The sequence below is a fragment of the Syngnathus leptorhynchus genome, chromosome 9 (genome assembly GCF_054491065.1).
Source record: "Syngnathus leptorhynchus isolate UIUO chromosome 9, UIUO_Slep, whole genome shotgun sequence".
NCBI classification, from domain to species: Eukaryota; Metazoa; Chordata; class Actinopteri; order Syngnathiformes; family Syngnathidae; genus Syngnathus; species Syngnathus leptorhynchus.
The window spans coordinates 9513938-9529084 of record NC_141203.1 but is presented as its reverse complement, the minus strand read 5'-3'; the positions used below and the strand labels follow the sequence as shown (position 1 = coordinate 9529084).

The window sequence follows — 15147 nt, the reverse complement described above, 5'->3', positions numbered from 1 at the left end:
AAGCCCCCGTTACTGAGCAAAATTGTGGCTAAAAAGGAAGACATTGCTGATAGTAAAAGTGGAATATTTAGTTGTCGTATTATTGAAAGCAGAGTGCAATAGAAAAATGTTTTAGTTTTAGATTACTCCCTTTCCCTTGTTGCCAGTAATAACCACTTTGGTGGAGGCAGTGACTGTCATGATGTAACTAATGACTGTATTTTGCAAGATCACCATATTTTCTATCCTGCAATCAAACTGCCTCACCTCAAATGGCTGCCTCATCCCCGCGCTCTCGCCAATAAAAACAAAAAACAAAACAAAAAAAAACAGCAGGTAGTAGCTGTAATTACACTTGTCCACAAAGTGGTACATTTTGTTTTGGTATGCGCCACGTCTCTCCAGGCTACAATGGTTATGTACGCTCGGCACTGATAGATGCGTTACATTCAGCATATAGAGTGACATTACAGAAGCAGGACACAGCGTGTCTGTGGAGTCCACAATGAAGAATAATGTGACACGAGAGTGACCTTTGAAAACATAAAAATCTCTCTATTGTAAAAGAAATATGAAAAGAAGCTGCCTCATAAATGCACCTACAGCGTCATCACAATGCAAGAAAAAAATAACGCGAGCTAGTTCAAAGTAGAAAAACCTCCATTTTTTTTTTAAAACATCATAATAGGAGATGCATAATCTGTCTTTGTATCCCACAAGTGACACATTGAGTACGCATCTAGTCAAGTAGTAGCCTTCTGGCTTCAATTTCACATTCGATGTGTAAGTGCTGCATCCTACGTGTGTTTTTTTTTCAGTTGACTGTGGTAAGTGTGCGACATTTAATGCTTTGCTATTTCTGTTACACCCCATAGCTATGTTTCACTACACTCTTAATATTTATAGTGATGTTACAGTGTCAGTCTATCTGTACCATAATTGCATTTATATGTACAATATCATCACCCTTGACTCATAACATGCTAAGAACAAGCCTCTGGCATACTGCTGACTTCTTGCACTTTGTTGCATAAATATTTGCGACTTTGGTTACACATGACTATTTTTGATGCATAGTTTGGTGTGGTTGTGTTGTGTTGCCATGTATTTTATTCTTTATTTTATTTTAGTTTACTTTTTATTCGTCTAGTCTATGTTTTACAGTAATCCCTGAAATCTGACATTAATTTGAGAATAGGTTGATTTAGACAGATCGTCCTTTTTTTGCTCACTTTTCACAGGCCGAGTTTACCCCGCCTCATCATGAACATCTCACTCTGCAACTTGCTTCCTTCTTTTGTAAAGTGACCCTTTGGTGCTATGCAAATCTACCTGATCGTTATCATTACAGTTTGCAGGTAGAGAGTTCTAAATGGTATCAGGAGATATTCAATCAGGAGCAAATGAGTGTGTAGCAGGACTGATCATGCCTCGCTAGTAACAGTGTGTGCCGATGCATAATGAGCTCAAGTTTGGACGCAGCATTTGTGGTTACAAAAATTATGCAAATACTAGCGCAGTGTGTGCAAACACATCTCGCACACTTTCGCATCTGATTATGGCTTTGGATGCGCTTCGTAGTAACTAAGCTACTGGGAGCAGCAACATAGTGATTATGTTTGCAGACTGCTCAGACAGTCAGCCGATGAATGACACAGTGGTGAACGCTTAATTGATCGCTGTGCAGTCGTATTGTTTGTTTAATTGGAGCTGCAAAGCTGTCCTGTCGCAGGCAATGCTCGTGTGGCTAAATATGGACTGTATCAGAAGAACTGGCTGCCCCATTGAGTGTACATAATTAATTAGCATTAGCCAAATGCTAATTGTTGGCTGCTGGTAACAGAATGATTGTGCGGATGAAGTTATGTTTTTAATGTAATACGTAGATGGTTCTTATCAATACTGGCTAATTTAGTCCATTTCTAAAATCTTATATTGGAAGTGTCTTGAGCTTGCATTAATTACCATTTTAAAATTATAGATTTGCTCAATCGATATGGCACTCTTGGCAAATTACAGTCAGTATACAGTATTAGTTAAACTCAACTGCGGCACAAAACAATCATTCAATCAAACATAACTCATGTGCCCTCCCACCAGCAGACGTTTCCATTAACCTGCACAGTTCTGCCTACACGCATACAGTATATAATTAAATTAAACAATAAGAAAAGTAAAATTTATGCTGAAAGATGAAAAAAAACCCCACAATGTTTCATCATAATGTTCAAAAGGCCCCACGGATGCAAAGATACAAACGATGTGAGATTGATTCATGTAGGTGTCATACCACAATGTATCTAAGATTCAGAAGACATCCATCGATCCATCGATTGTTGGTGTTTCAATTGTCTTTTTTTTATTTTTAAACTGAGCTAATCTCTATCTTCTGGTCTCCATTATTATGATGTCTCTCTGGTTTGGAAAAGTGCTCATTTCCTTTCGCCACCATAATGATGCCATCAACTGTCGTCGGTTCTCATGATGCTTTGCAGTTTGTTGGCCTTTGCCATGATGACTGAGCCTTGCCACTTTTGTGTCCTTTCTGGCGTGAATAGCAGGATAGCGGATAATGGGACTCATTTAGCTGATTTCGATATTTTCTTCTTTTATGTAGGTACTTTATATCTGCTGCTTCCATTCTTTCCTTACTCTCATATCCATTTGTTCTGACCTGGATACCTCATGTTGGATGGTACATGCATTGTCTCAACTGTTCTCTTTCTCTGGCTTCCCACTTAACAACCCATGATTGTGCAGTGTAGCTCTTCTGTGCTTGGATGTGATTTGGATATGAAATTAAAATGTTGTGATCCCAGTCTAGGAAATGTTCTACATATAAGTTTTGTTGAGGTTCTCCTTCTTGGTGAATGAGATGACCCCAGGTAGTCTGTACAGTAAATGTAAGGCAATTACTTGAAATTATTCTCATCCTTTTCATCCCGACATTTCCCCATATCCTCCTTACTGTCATTATCTGTTCCTTGGGAGCGATGGCGAGGAGGTCGAGCGTTGAAAGGTCAGATGACTATTTATAGCCGTTGAAAATAATAATCGGAAATGCCACTGGATTTCTTAATCAGCATTCACACTATTGAATTTATAGCAAAAAAAAATCCCATGTGGCAGTAGGTAAAACATTTCATCTTAATTTGTTATAATGAAGCAACTTGCAACTTCTGTGTCGCAAGGAGAAAAAAAAGCCATTAGCGCTGCTTCATATATATTTTACAAGGTTTCCTATTTTCTCTCATACAAAAACCATGGCTTTTAAACATGCTGATGTTTTGTCATGAAATATCACAAGCACTTACCGAGTCACATCCTGTGAATCCTTCAGCTGTAAAGTGCCTTAACAGGTTGAAAAGAATTCTGCATAACCTTGGATATCTTACAATTGCGGGAATACTTTGTGTTGAGAAAGGACAAAGTGCAAAGTGTAAGCGAAAGACCTGAAGGTGCTACAGAAGATGTGCGGGTCTATTTATGTGTTGTTGCCGGTCGCAAAGCTGTTAGCAAGATGCAGTACGGCGGAATTGAATTCTCAGAAAGTTAGCGGGTCTTCTTTAAAAATCACTTCATTCTCTCTGGTGAAAGAGATGTATTTATGTTTGAAGCAAAAGGTCTAGCTTGTGCAAGATGGGCCTTTTGTTGTTTTGTTGATTCATCGTAACATTTCGGGTGTAGAAGAAGAATTTTGACAAGTCTGGACTCAGCCAATCACAAGTAGTTATTGGTTTGGTGTAAAATGCAAACAAACGCTCTTATCATTAACCACATATAAATTCATTGAATTCAATTAGCTGTGCTGCCAATACAATGTTACATCCAATCTGTTAGTCTTTAATTGGATCCGATTATGAGTCCATTTGAATGGAATGACTCGACACCCCCGAGATGGGTTCTCTAACACAATAAAGTGAAAGTTGCTTGAATACATATTTAGTTGTATTTTATGCCTTTTCTATTTATGAAGACTTTATCTAACATTTGGACCATACTGCCCCTGTTAAAAATTGAAGTACAGTTTAAAAAATATACAGAAAATAAATACAATTAAACAAAAACAGCATTAGATGAAAATTGAGCACACGGGGCTACAAAAACTTTTGATATAATCAAGCTGACTTTGCTCATTTGTTCTCGACATTTATGCAAATTCAGACATGATCTGTTTGCAGATGTCCAGGTTTAATTTTATTAACCACGGAGAATCAAGATAAGCCTGGCTTCCACTAAACGACATCGTACAACCTTCAACATTTAACAGTGACCTTTAAATGTAACCAAATGTTCATTCAAACAAAAAGCAATGTGTAGAAATAGTGTCCTGGTTTAATGCATTTTCTGTTCTCCTCGCTTTCAAAGGCAAATCGTCTCTACTCACTCTAGGTCCAATCCAAGGTGATTTAGGTAGAAGGTGTTGGAGGTCAAATTGATTCTCAAATTGCAATTATCTCGTGATTGTCCTCACTGCTAATTCAGTTATTATCCTACACGAAGAAATATTTACGATCCGTACTTTTGACATTCCAACTTAATCAGTCATTATTGAGGGTTTCTAGTTCATTCATTGATTCATTATTGATTCGTTCAAATGTGATTGGCTGGGGAATGGTTCAGGGTGATTCATTGGTTCGTTCGTTTATTAATTCAGGTTGTACCCAATCTTTCTTCATATTTTTTGTCACAAGCATCCCGTGCTTGTTGAGAGGTTTCGTAAGTCGATACATGCAAATGTTACCACTGAACATAACAAAAATGTGGACAATTTCTAAGCACAATTTGTAGTGTCGCGTCGTTGGTGAGCAGAGAATCTCAGCAAGGTGTCACAACGCGGGAGCGCACAGCGTGGCACATCATATTGCATTAATTCATTCTGCCTATCTTCTAAACAACAGACCCTTGCCGAAGGGTCTTGGCGGTGCCAGCTGCCTCTCTTGTTAATTTGATTCCTCACCTCATCGCCCGGGCCGGGAGCAGTCGCATACAACCGTCCAGGCATTGTTGTCTCGACATCTGCTGGCCATGACAAAAAGAGCTTTTTGAAATCGTTTCCCTGGTTTTCATGCATTCATCTCTGTTCCTGTTGGTTTGCTAAATGCGGTACAGATGACGGAAAATGATTCATATTAGTGCTCATTAGTGCAGCAGAAGAGGCCTGATGACAGGAGATAGACATGGGAAATGATGCAGGTAATGAATGCAAGCACTTACCGAGCTATTAGAAAATAATTTTGCTCAATTGTACAAAAGTGAAAATGTAAATAAGTCTTTTGTTTTCTATCAAATAGCAAACAGCATTCTTGATTACATGTAATCACTTTCCCTTCATGAGGCCATTCCAGTTATCTCTGATGCCAATGGAAATTCCTCCAAAAAATGAGAAACTTTGAGTTTCTGTCCTCGGGTTCTAACAATTTAATAACCCTATCAATGGACTATTCTAGGATCCGCTGAGTTGGCCATGACTGCTGGTCTCCACCTCCCTCAGCGAGGGAGGATGTGGGAGACCTGAATCATTAGTTACCCACAGTGTTTTGCGATTAAGAGTGTTTGCCAATAAATATCGACATACTCCTCCGATTCATTAGATCACGTTATTGCACAGCATAGTGTAGCCAAGAAACCAACCATTCATCTTCTGGAGATTTTGGACTTCACTTTGGGCTCTTCACACACGTCCACGTTTACACCTATGATATATTCAGTGAGAATTTATTTCCGGGCCGTGGGAGGAAGCCAGGAGTATTCCGAGAGAACTCCCAATTGCACGTGAAGAGCATGCAGACTCCACATACAAAAGGTGTGAGCCTGACAGATTTGAAATTGAATTGCATTTATAATGAATGGTGATTTATAAAGTAATTGAAAATGCCTTGTGTTTTGGCAGGAGTGAATCAGAATTTTATATTTGGGTTGTTTATTGGTGTGTGTGAGATTTTTTTTGGTGGTGTCACGTTTTGACTTTGTGGGTTTTTGGTGAATGTTTGTATTTGTTAGGTCATTTCATGTGTGAGAAATGCGAGGGACGTATTGGCAGGTTTGTGAGATGTTTTGAGAGACATTTTTGGGTGGGCGTGTTTTTTTTTGTGTCACTTAATTTTACTTGTATGTCTAAGAGAGATTTTTTGGTGGTGTCACTTTGTGACTTTGTGTGGGTTTTTGGTGAGTGTTTGTGAGATCATTTCATAAGTGTACAGTAGTAGTCTTGGCGTATTTGTGTAATACTTTTAATGTATATGGAAATATCTTCATATAATCCAAAGGCCAGAGAGAAAGAGAGCCACTTATATTCCCTTAATGTCATGCAAGTATATGTGCTCTCCCGCCGTGAGACTTCCAGTAAAAGATATTCATACCAGAAGTCATGCTGGCAATGCTTCATAAAAACAAGACTTCCCGAGACTTAATACCAGATCTATTTTTTGTCAGTACCTCCCCCGAGCCAGACACAGGGAGTAGAGATGAGAACACAATTGCCGCTGTTTTTCCCGTCTTTGTCTTCTGGTGTTTGGGTGATACAGTAGCTTACTATTTTATGTTTGGTCCCTGAAAGCTGATGAGAGACGGAAAGGAAAATGGCGGGGGAAGCTGATTCTAGAGCTGGATAAGAAGATACTACGGGGCTGTGAACATGCACAATGTGGAAATGAAACAGTTTGGGAGGGGGGAGCAGGGGTGAGTGAACTCCAGGTGTTGATGCACGCAGAGAGGAACTATGCTCAAAGTGTGTGCCAATTCACTCTAAATGGAAATTGACTGTTGAATGAATGCATTGGAGGTGATAAATGCATGCTTCTACTCAGTAGGAAATACAGCAAAATTCGGAATATTTCCATCCAAATGTTTTTGTGGGTATCAACTACCGAAGCTCCTCGTTTCACTTCAATATTATCTTCGCGGTTAAAATATGAATAAAAGAATTTTTTCCATATACTTAAGGCACTGTACATTTCAAAAGTCAATTTTGATTGGCACTTCTGTTTCATGGGTCTCGGCAGCCGCTCGAACATCTGGAAGCAAAGTCATGACCTATCTTATCGGCAGAGCCATCTGCAACATAATGAGCTATTAGGAGCGCTGCATTCACTGCCACTGCCTTTGCTTCTCATACTTACAAAGGTGATGTCATACATGTTATTCTTCCCTGTGAATGCGAAGGGTTATTTTTAGACCCCCCCCTCCCATCCAGTTCGATTGTTCCGTGTTTATGTTGTTGTCGAGTCTTTTTCCCCTTCGTATATGAGAGTTAATCCTGAATTATGTCCCTATTGGCTCTTCATAATATATTTCCTCGCAGCTTCCTTGCATCTTCATTCCGTTTGATGTGTTCTTCTCTAAGGTGAACTGCGGTCCCCTTAATCGCCGCAGGAAGCTTTTTAGAGGCTTTAACACGCAGCCAATATCGCAAGCTCGGCGTTGCATCTCTATGTTTACACTCATGTATACATGCAAAGCGTGTCATATTGAGGCTCAAATGTACAGAGAGCCAGTTGAACACCCTTGAAGAGGATGCACGCCTCCTCGTGCAAGCAGGTGTTTGTGGAGGTGTTACGTGCGTGAACGCAAGGATGAACACAGAGATGCCTACGAGAAGATGAGGAGATTGACGATGGGTTGAGAGATCGCTTCTTGGCAGCACTGCCGAATTGGGCTGATTTATCTTCTTCCCACAACGTGACTCACAGTTTATGAGACATAAACTTCAACATTTAAAGGACTTAATCAAAGTTGCAATGGAAGAGATGGTGAGAGAATGGGGAGAATAGTGACTTGAGGATACAGTCATGGAGAAACAGATGAACTGTTTGAATTTGAGATGAAATGCAATTACCGGGGCAATTGTAGTATGTTTTGCTGTGGCTTGCTAAAAAGTAAGCCAAGAACTGCATTGTTTCATTTCACTTTACCGGCTTTTGGACTTCTGATGTTGAGGTGCCGGAGAGCAGAGTGTCAGGACTGTGGAGAGATTCTAATACAACCTTGTTACACATGGTTGGTTGGCGAACGTTTGCGTGGGAGGACCGCAATGTTTGGGCACAGGCCTGAAGAAATTTGTTGCGTTGAGCCAAGTAATAGTGTGTCACTATTGGAAATGTGTAAAGTAAATACATGGCATAGACATTGGTTCTAGTATGCATAATTATTTGGTTCTAAATGAGATTCTAATTGATTAGAGCATTTACGTAGTTGCTCGGAGAGCAGGGATAATCCAATTTGTAAAATGATTTTGCTTTCCAGGATTTAATGTTTCTATAATATCTATGCAGTGCTGTTACCCTTTAGCAATGTCTGCCATAGTGCTGCAACACATGTAGACAACAATATGTGTTTCTATACCGTATGCATTTTTAAAGTAGAATATTTTAGTAGATTCTGTTTACACCCTTTACACTCTTTGCTGATGTTTTTCCTTCCTTACTTTACATTTGAATGCTTGCCATAACTTTAACTTGCTGTTTTATCTCTCCCGCTTTACCCTCCCCATCCTGTTATCTGCCTCTTTTCGGTCGCCATCATTTGATTATGTTTATGATTGCCATTGCTCTATTCCACCCTCAGCATCACCCCGCCCCCCCCTCCCATTTGTATTTATCCACACATTGTCTCTCTGTTGATGGGAAGCCATTGAGGCAGGCAAACAGGCAGGGAGGGCGATGGGTCATAATGATGGTGCTGGCTTCAATAGAAAGGCTGCAGGCAGCTGAATCAATATCTCCTGTTGTCAAACGGCACCTTATCTAGACAAAGTGACAGAGCCAGCCTATTGGCTCATGACTGCCACGCAGTTTTCGGAGCATTGCATTGGTGGGCTTCTCCAATCTGCTCGTTGAGTGGTAATGCATGTATCCCGGAAGGCTTGGCTTTCTTTGTTAGCTGCACATATTCTCCGGAGCAGAAAAATCTTGGCGGACTTGTCACCGCAGTACTTGACAAACGGCTCAGTGTTGCCATTTAAAAGGCTGCAACCAACACACCCATGCGTCAAATATTTCTCAGAGCCTTGTGAATACAATGTGGAGCTTTTTATATTTGCTCACAGAGGAAGTTACAAGTGCATGCTAAGACGAAATTGCTCGGGCTAGATAACCTGATAGTTCCGCAGTGCTTCCTCTTGAATATGTATGAAGAGAAAACATCATCGTCTGCTTGAGTTTGGCTTTGTTGAGAGTCTCTCAAGGTCAAGAGTTCACACGAAGGTCTCATATCATGTTTGAAAAGATTATAAATGACTAAATAATCATCAAATAAACAACATCCGTCTTCCTTTGAGTAATGCTAATCCTAAATGGCCTCTTTGAAACCCAAACAATCAATAGTGTAATCTCCACTCCATGATGTTGGGAGGAAGAAACCGCCGCTTTAAATCCGAACGTGTTAGTCACACCGGCACCAGAAATATATTTAGATTTGCCTCAAACGTCTTTCAATGCTGAAGCCGACCAAAAATTTCAAGAGTGCCTCTATAGAAAATAAATGGATATTTTAATTGGTAGTTAGTGAGAGGAAATTTCCACTCTTTCGTAGTATGTGTACAAAGGCCCTTTGTCTGTTTTTCTAAACCAAATTTGTCTCCTTGCTCGATAAAGACAACACCAACTGCACTGTCATCGGCTCCTCTGACTATCGACTGCTGCACTTAAGGTGCAAGTCTCCTTCTTTTAAAAAAAAAAAAAGCACTCATTGGCTGTTCTGTCCTTTTTCAGGTAGGCGTACTTGACTTATTGTTTTACTAATTAGAAGCCCCCCGAGTTGCGAATTACATTTCTACCAACAGGTGATTTGTTTTTGTTGGCTTAGAGCAAGAACTCTTTCACGTATAACGCCATCTTGTCCGTTGCATCCTGTGAATTATAGGTGGCATTTTACAACGCACAACACAACCCACCCGATGATCTAGCTGTTTGTAAAATGTCATCAGCAATAATTTGGCTTGTGTTAACACAACCACGGGAAATACGCTGACCCTTCACATTTAAAATCAGCTCACATTGTTTGCCATCCATCGCCGCTCTAAATGAGGTCACAGTTCTGTAGGTTTATCCGGGCTGTCTCCAAAGATTTCTTTTGCAGACGTGCCAACGTCTGAAGGAGCAATTTTATTCCCAGAACATTCTATCTGCAGGTTAATTACGCCCTTTTATGTGTGCTCGCAGAGTTCTCAGTTTCAAGGAAACAGAGCAGCGAGAGGCGCATTGTGCATTTCTAGCTGGAAAAGAGCTTTCTACTTCTTGAAATTTGTGACGAGGATTTCTGTTGAAGTGCTCTGTCAAAACAAAATTTTGGCAAGCTGCACAAGTTGCCATATCGCCCAATCAGCTTGAAGGATCGGGCCAGAGCAGATCACAGTGGCGCGAACCCGAATTGATACTGTGAAGAATTCCTTTGAGAGATTCACATATAAACCTGTCTCATGCCAAGTTAATAATTAATGCCTTGTGGGATACAATGACTTCCTCCCACATTCCAAAAACATGTATGTTAGTTTCAGGGAAGATTCTAAATGAGGAACCCTATTCTAAATATAGCTTACCAGTGATTGGACAATAATGTTTCTAATTAAGTTATACAAACGTTGTAATGTAAACACTGGCAGATAAATCATGTAATAAGTACTACTAATACTGGATTTAGGGAGTGCACAAGGCATGACTTGCCTCACATGAGCGCTAGAAATGCTCTTGCATTGATTTAATAATTAATGCCGACTCTGTTGTTATGGATGGAACTTAAAGGCTGAGCTTCGGAGAGAGTGAAAAATCAGTGGAGGGGAGAAGATCGCAGTGGGTGGTTATGTTGTCTGGGAATGATGACATGTTTCGTTGTAAGCTTTAATATATAGCTGTCACAATGAGCAACATTTATAAGCAGACTGTTATAATCTTAACTTGCTTTGTCTAAACTTCAACACGCAAATGCGATCCAAACGCATTATCAGCCACTCAAATAGCAATGATCAACTACGTACATGCTCACTTCACATTGCGCGCCTTTTGTTCTACATCCACTCTGTTGTGAGATGATACTTTAATTTAAATTGCCCGACCTTCACTCTACTGCTGATTGCAAATGACGATTTTGCAACGCAGACGTGGGCTGTAAAAAGCTGATAATTACAGTGGATCGGAATATTTGAGTGCTTTTTTGTTTGTGTTAGCCAAAATGGAGGTCCTTTTCATTAAAAGTGCAACAACTTCAACAACCAATGAGAAGTCCACTTGACACTATTCACCTTTTTCAGATTAACATGACCTGAATAACTTAAAATATGCAGCCAATTTTTATTTATTTATTTATTTTTTATATAAAAGCAAAGTTAATATTACACGAGTTGACCCTTCGGATCACATCGTGAAATGATGGCTGGAATTTGGCGGCTGACAGAACAGAAGCCTGTTGGAGGGAAGGAATGACTCATTGACGGTCACTCCGAATAAACCAGATGCACAGAAAATAACCAAGGGTCCAGATGGCTCAACCACAAAAGCAGAACATTGGCTGTATGTAATCTAAATATTCAGCTGGTGCAAAAATCAATGTCGGGAGATAAAGACTGTTAATGTTTGAGGTTGCAAATGTGCACATTTAAGCATGTTAATTTTACTTCAAATTAAGCATGTATGTGGCAACCTGGTTTTAATGATCTTGTTTGTTTGCATGAGTGATTAAAAACGAAAATGTCATACTGTTCTCTTGCACCTGCACATTTGAAGATGAATTGCTGTGTTTGTCTTGTGTAATAACTCTAACTGTTGTGACAAATTGACTCTGTAATTAAGAAAGCCTTTTCATTCTGGCAAGAAAATATGTCAAGATTTTGAACAAGAAGGAACAAAGAACATCAGCCACTTTTGTAAAAGTTCAATTCAGGTCAATGGGTGTTGCTTCTGGCTCATTCGCTGTGGAAACTCATTATTTGCTCTTTCTATACTTCACACTATGTCCAACAGCCAAGTCACTCATTATATTGTATGTGCTTATTATTTGGTTTTGAGAATATAAAGAAATCAACTGCAAACAGATGAAGTGACAGTTGCAAGCCACTATGAAACTAAAGCACCAGATGTACACAAAAATAGGACTTTGTTCCAAGAGAATCAGAAGAGACACCTTTTTTCCCCCGGTTACACGCTCGAGAAAATGTTGGCTTTTATTTTGGTGTCAATTGTTTTGTTTTCATGGGAGAGATGCCCACAACTCGAGCGAAATAATCAACAATTTATCCGTGGCATGTCTGCAGACGGTCCCCAACTGGCAACAATGCGGCGGTGTTCATCTCTTGTACGAATGTAGGCGGTTCACCTTCACATCAGCGTTGTGTTCTGACAGCCTCACGGTTGTTTTGATGCGGCCCCGAGTGTGATGTGAATTTGAATGTGATGTGTGCCACGAGTGGTCTGCCAGGGGGTGAAGTGATATATGTTGACACAAACTTATGATTTAAATCTGTTTCTGTCCATTCCCTTGTAGCCATTGAAATCACACACACTGGCTTTTATACCCTTAAGTGACTGGAATCGGTAATGGTCATTCCGGTCAGTCCACAGTCACCATACGGAATAAATGTTGAGTTCCCTCAGCAAATTATATTTGTCGACTGAACATTTTCTCCTGAGAATTGTGTAGAAGTTCTTATGAAAAGGAACGTTAGGAGGTAGACAGAATGTAACAGTCTTAACTGACACAAGGAATCTCAACCAAGATAAATACAATTATCTTTCTCAATGACTCACAAGGTTAAGCTGGAGTCGTTCCAGCCATCAACACCCTTTGTTCAATTGCCATTTCCTAGGGAACACGTGGGAGTGAGACTCCCTCGAACTACGGGAATCCTGACAAAAAAAAAAAAAGGATCTATGCATGTCTTTCTGGCCTGGGGGTTGAGCTCCAACCGAGTCAGCAGGTTTTCTGGAAGACACACTGTCAACCACCCTGCAGTCTTTTCCAACAACCCTGCTCTGGTCCTACCATCACCCTCCCTTGGCGCCAAGCATTGACTCAGCAGTCAGTCGATTGCCAGGCGCATATAGAGATGGACAATCATTTACGCGCGAATTTACACCATCACTGAGTTGGCAACATGTGCCGTCTTATTACTGAAATTGGTGGTATCCAAATGAGGGCCTGAGATGAGAATCAAAGCCGTGACCTCTCAAGTTTGAGGCATGCTGCCCTCAGAATTGTTGAGCTAATCATACTTGTGAGCTTAAGAGCCTTGAAACAAACTCATACAAAGGTTTCCTCATTTTCCCAGTGAATGATTTATGTATCCTAATGACAGAATTCTATTTATGAAGGTTTGCCTATTCAAATTTGGATTGTTTGGCCTTGGTGAAGTGAAGGTAGAGTGCCATTTCAAATTATTTCCCAGAATGTTAACACAAATGGGTATATATCTCAACTCCGCAGCCTGCAATGCTCCCTGATTACTTACTGAAGCTAATTCGGGGACAGCTCTCCACATTTTGGTCTCAAAATAACAGAAAAGATATGTGATTGCAGCCCATAAACGTTACACAATCAGGTGCCCTGAGCTGTTTGCATGATGTTGTGGGTCGACATCATACCAAGTGAGGTGGAGAGGAGTTTCACTTTATAAAAAAGAAGAAAAGGCAAATCAGCTTTCCCTTCATCTCGAAAGGTCATTTTTATTCTGTAGCCTCCAAGTCCTGCGTATCATTTTGAACACGTTTTTGTAACGTGAAACAAGTGAGCAAATGTACACACAAGCTGTTGTCACTGATGTGCAGTTTGATTTTTGTTCGGTTCACGCTCCTCATCCATATATCAGAAGCCCCTTTTCTTTCAGAGCATGAACACGTAAAAAACATAATTGAATTAGCGCCATAGACTGTACACTGTTTACTTGAATCAGAGAGACCGCCAACGGGGACTATGCGGTACCGGTATTGTGCCATCCTGGCCTCCTTTGCTCGGATGCTTCACTGCTAACATGAATGCCCTGAGGTGGGAGAAGAGGAGTAATCATCAAACATCAATGTGCATTTATCTTCTCCAGTCGTCCTTTCGACGCGACTTTGACAATTCACGCAAGATGTAGCTTTTGGTGCAGCTAGCACTGCTAAAGAAAACTATGCAGGGTGGGAGATTTGTTTTTGTTGTTAGGCCTGCGAAACCAAATTTTATTAATTGATGGGGAGCAAGTATTCATATCAGATTTAAACTTTTGTATCTAAAGATTGTTAAAATTGAAGACCATGACCAATTGCGGTACAGATCTTAGCAAGAAACATGAAATAAATGGATTAGATCTGCCAAAATAAGCATTGCAATTTTTTGCATAACTTTTGTGAAGATTCCTATAATTCCTTGACTGTGATGTGATCAGACTAGGACGGCCTGGGGTTGACTGCTTTTGTCAGCATGAGAGCGGTGCAGCTGTTCTTCAACTTCAGTTCCTTATCAATGAGGTAAGGCACCCTATGTGACCAAAGCATTGGGACACCTGTCTAATATTACTGGATGTTTTTGAAGGAGTATTAATCCAATACACAGTCACTGGAGCGGTCTAACTATTCCTAAAAAACTCGTAACAACTACAGGTATCAGGTATTGGTATCGGTCCCAGCCTTATTTCAAGATATCGGTACCGATACCGGTATCTTGTGTCTTACTCTTTTTAACTTGTTTGGAAACAGACATGTGTAACAATACCATTGTTTGAATAAAATCAAACTAAGACTAGACATTACAAAAATGTGGTAAGTTTTTTTTGTATTATCTTTTTTCGGGTTATTGCCGACGCTGGGATTGATGTTCTCAATGTTGCTGCACGTCAGTGCTCTCGCTTACATTCAAGTATGTCGGCTGTGGCTGCCCTGCTAATGGTCGCTTTGTCAGAGTTTCCTCTTGACATGCACTTTGAAGTATTGACTTCATCTATTAGCACAAAAGGGGCCACTTTTAAAAGGCCCCGTTGATTAACAGCATCAACCTTCACTGCGTCACACAAACGTCCCTGCGGGTTGTCAATCATCCGAAAATGAATTCCTCGGCTTGGTCTCGGTCATAAGCTGAAACATTAAGCAGAATTGCAATTACGATCAGAGGTTGTGTTGCGCAGGATATTATTAGACTAATTACCGGTATGTTGTTCGTTTGCCTGTTTTGAATGTATTATTTTGCTGTGTGAATATTACATTG

At 40.2% G+C, this 15147-nt stretch overlaps 1 protein-coding gene across 17 annotated transcripts in view; it reads left to right on the top strand.

Moving 5' to 3' along the window:
* The window catches only part of stxbp5l (syntaxin binding protein 5L), an 89170-nt gene that overhangs the window by 40509 nt on the left and 33514 nt on the right, over positions 1 to 15147 (top strand). For all 17 annotated transcript variants that reach the window (XM_085921202.1, XM_085921210.1, XM_085921213.1 and 14 more), the window contains one exon: positions 14333 to 14414. In XM_085921202.1, the coding sequence (XP_085777328.1) occupies positions 14333 to 14414 (82 nt within the window). The remainder of the gene's footprint in view (positions 1 to 14332; positions 14415 to 15147) is intronic.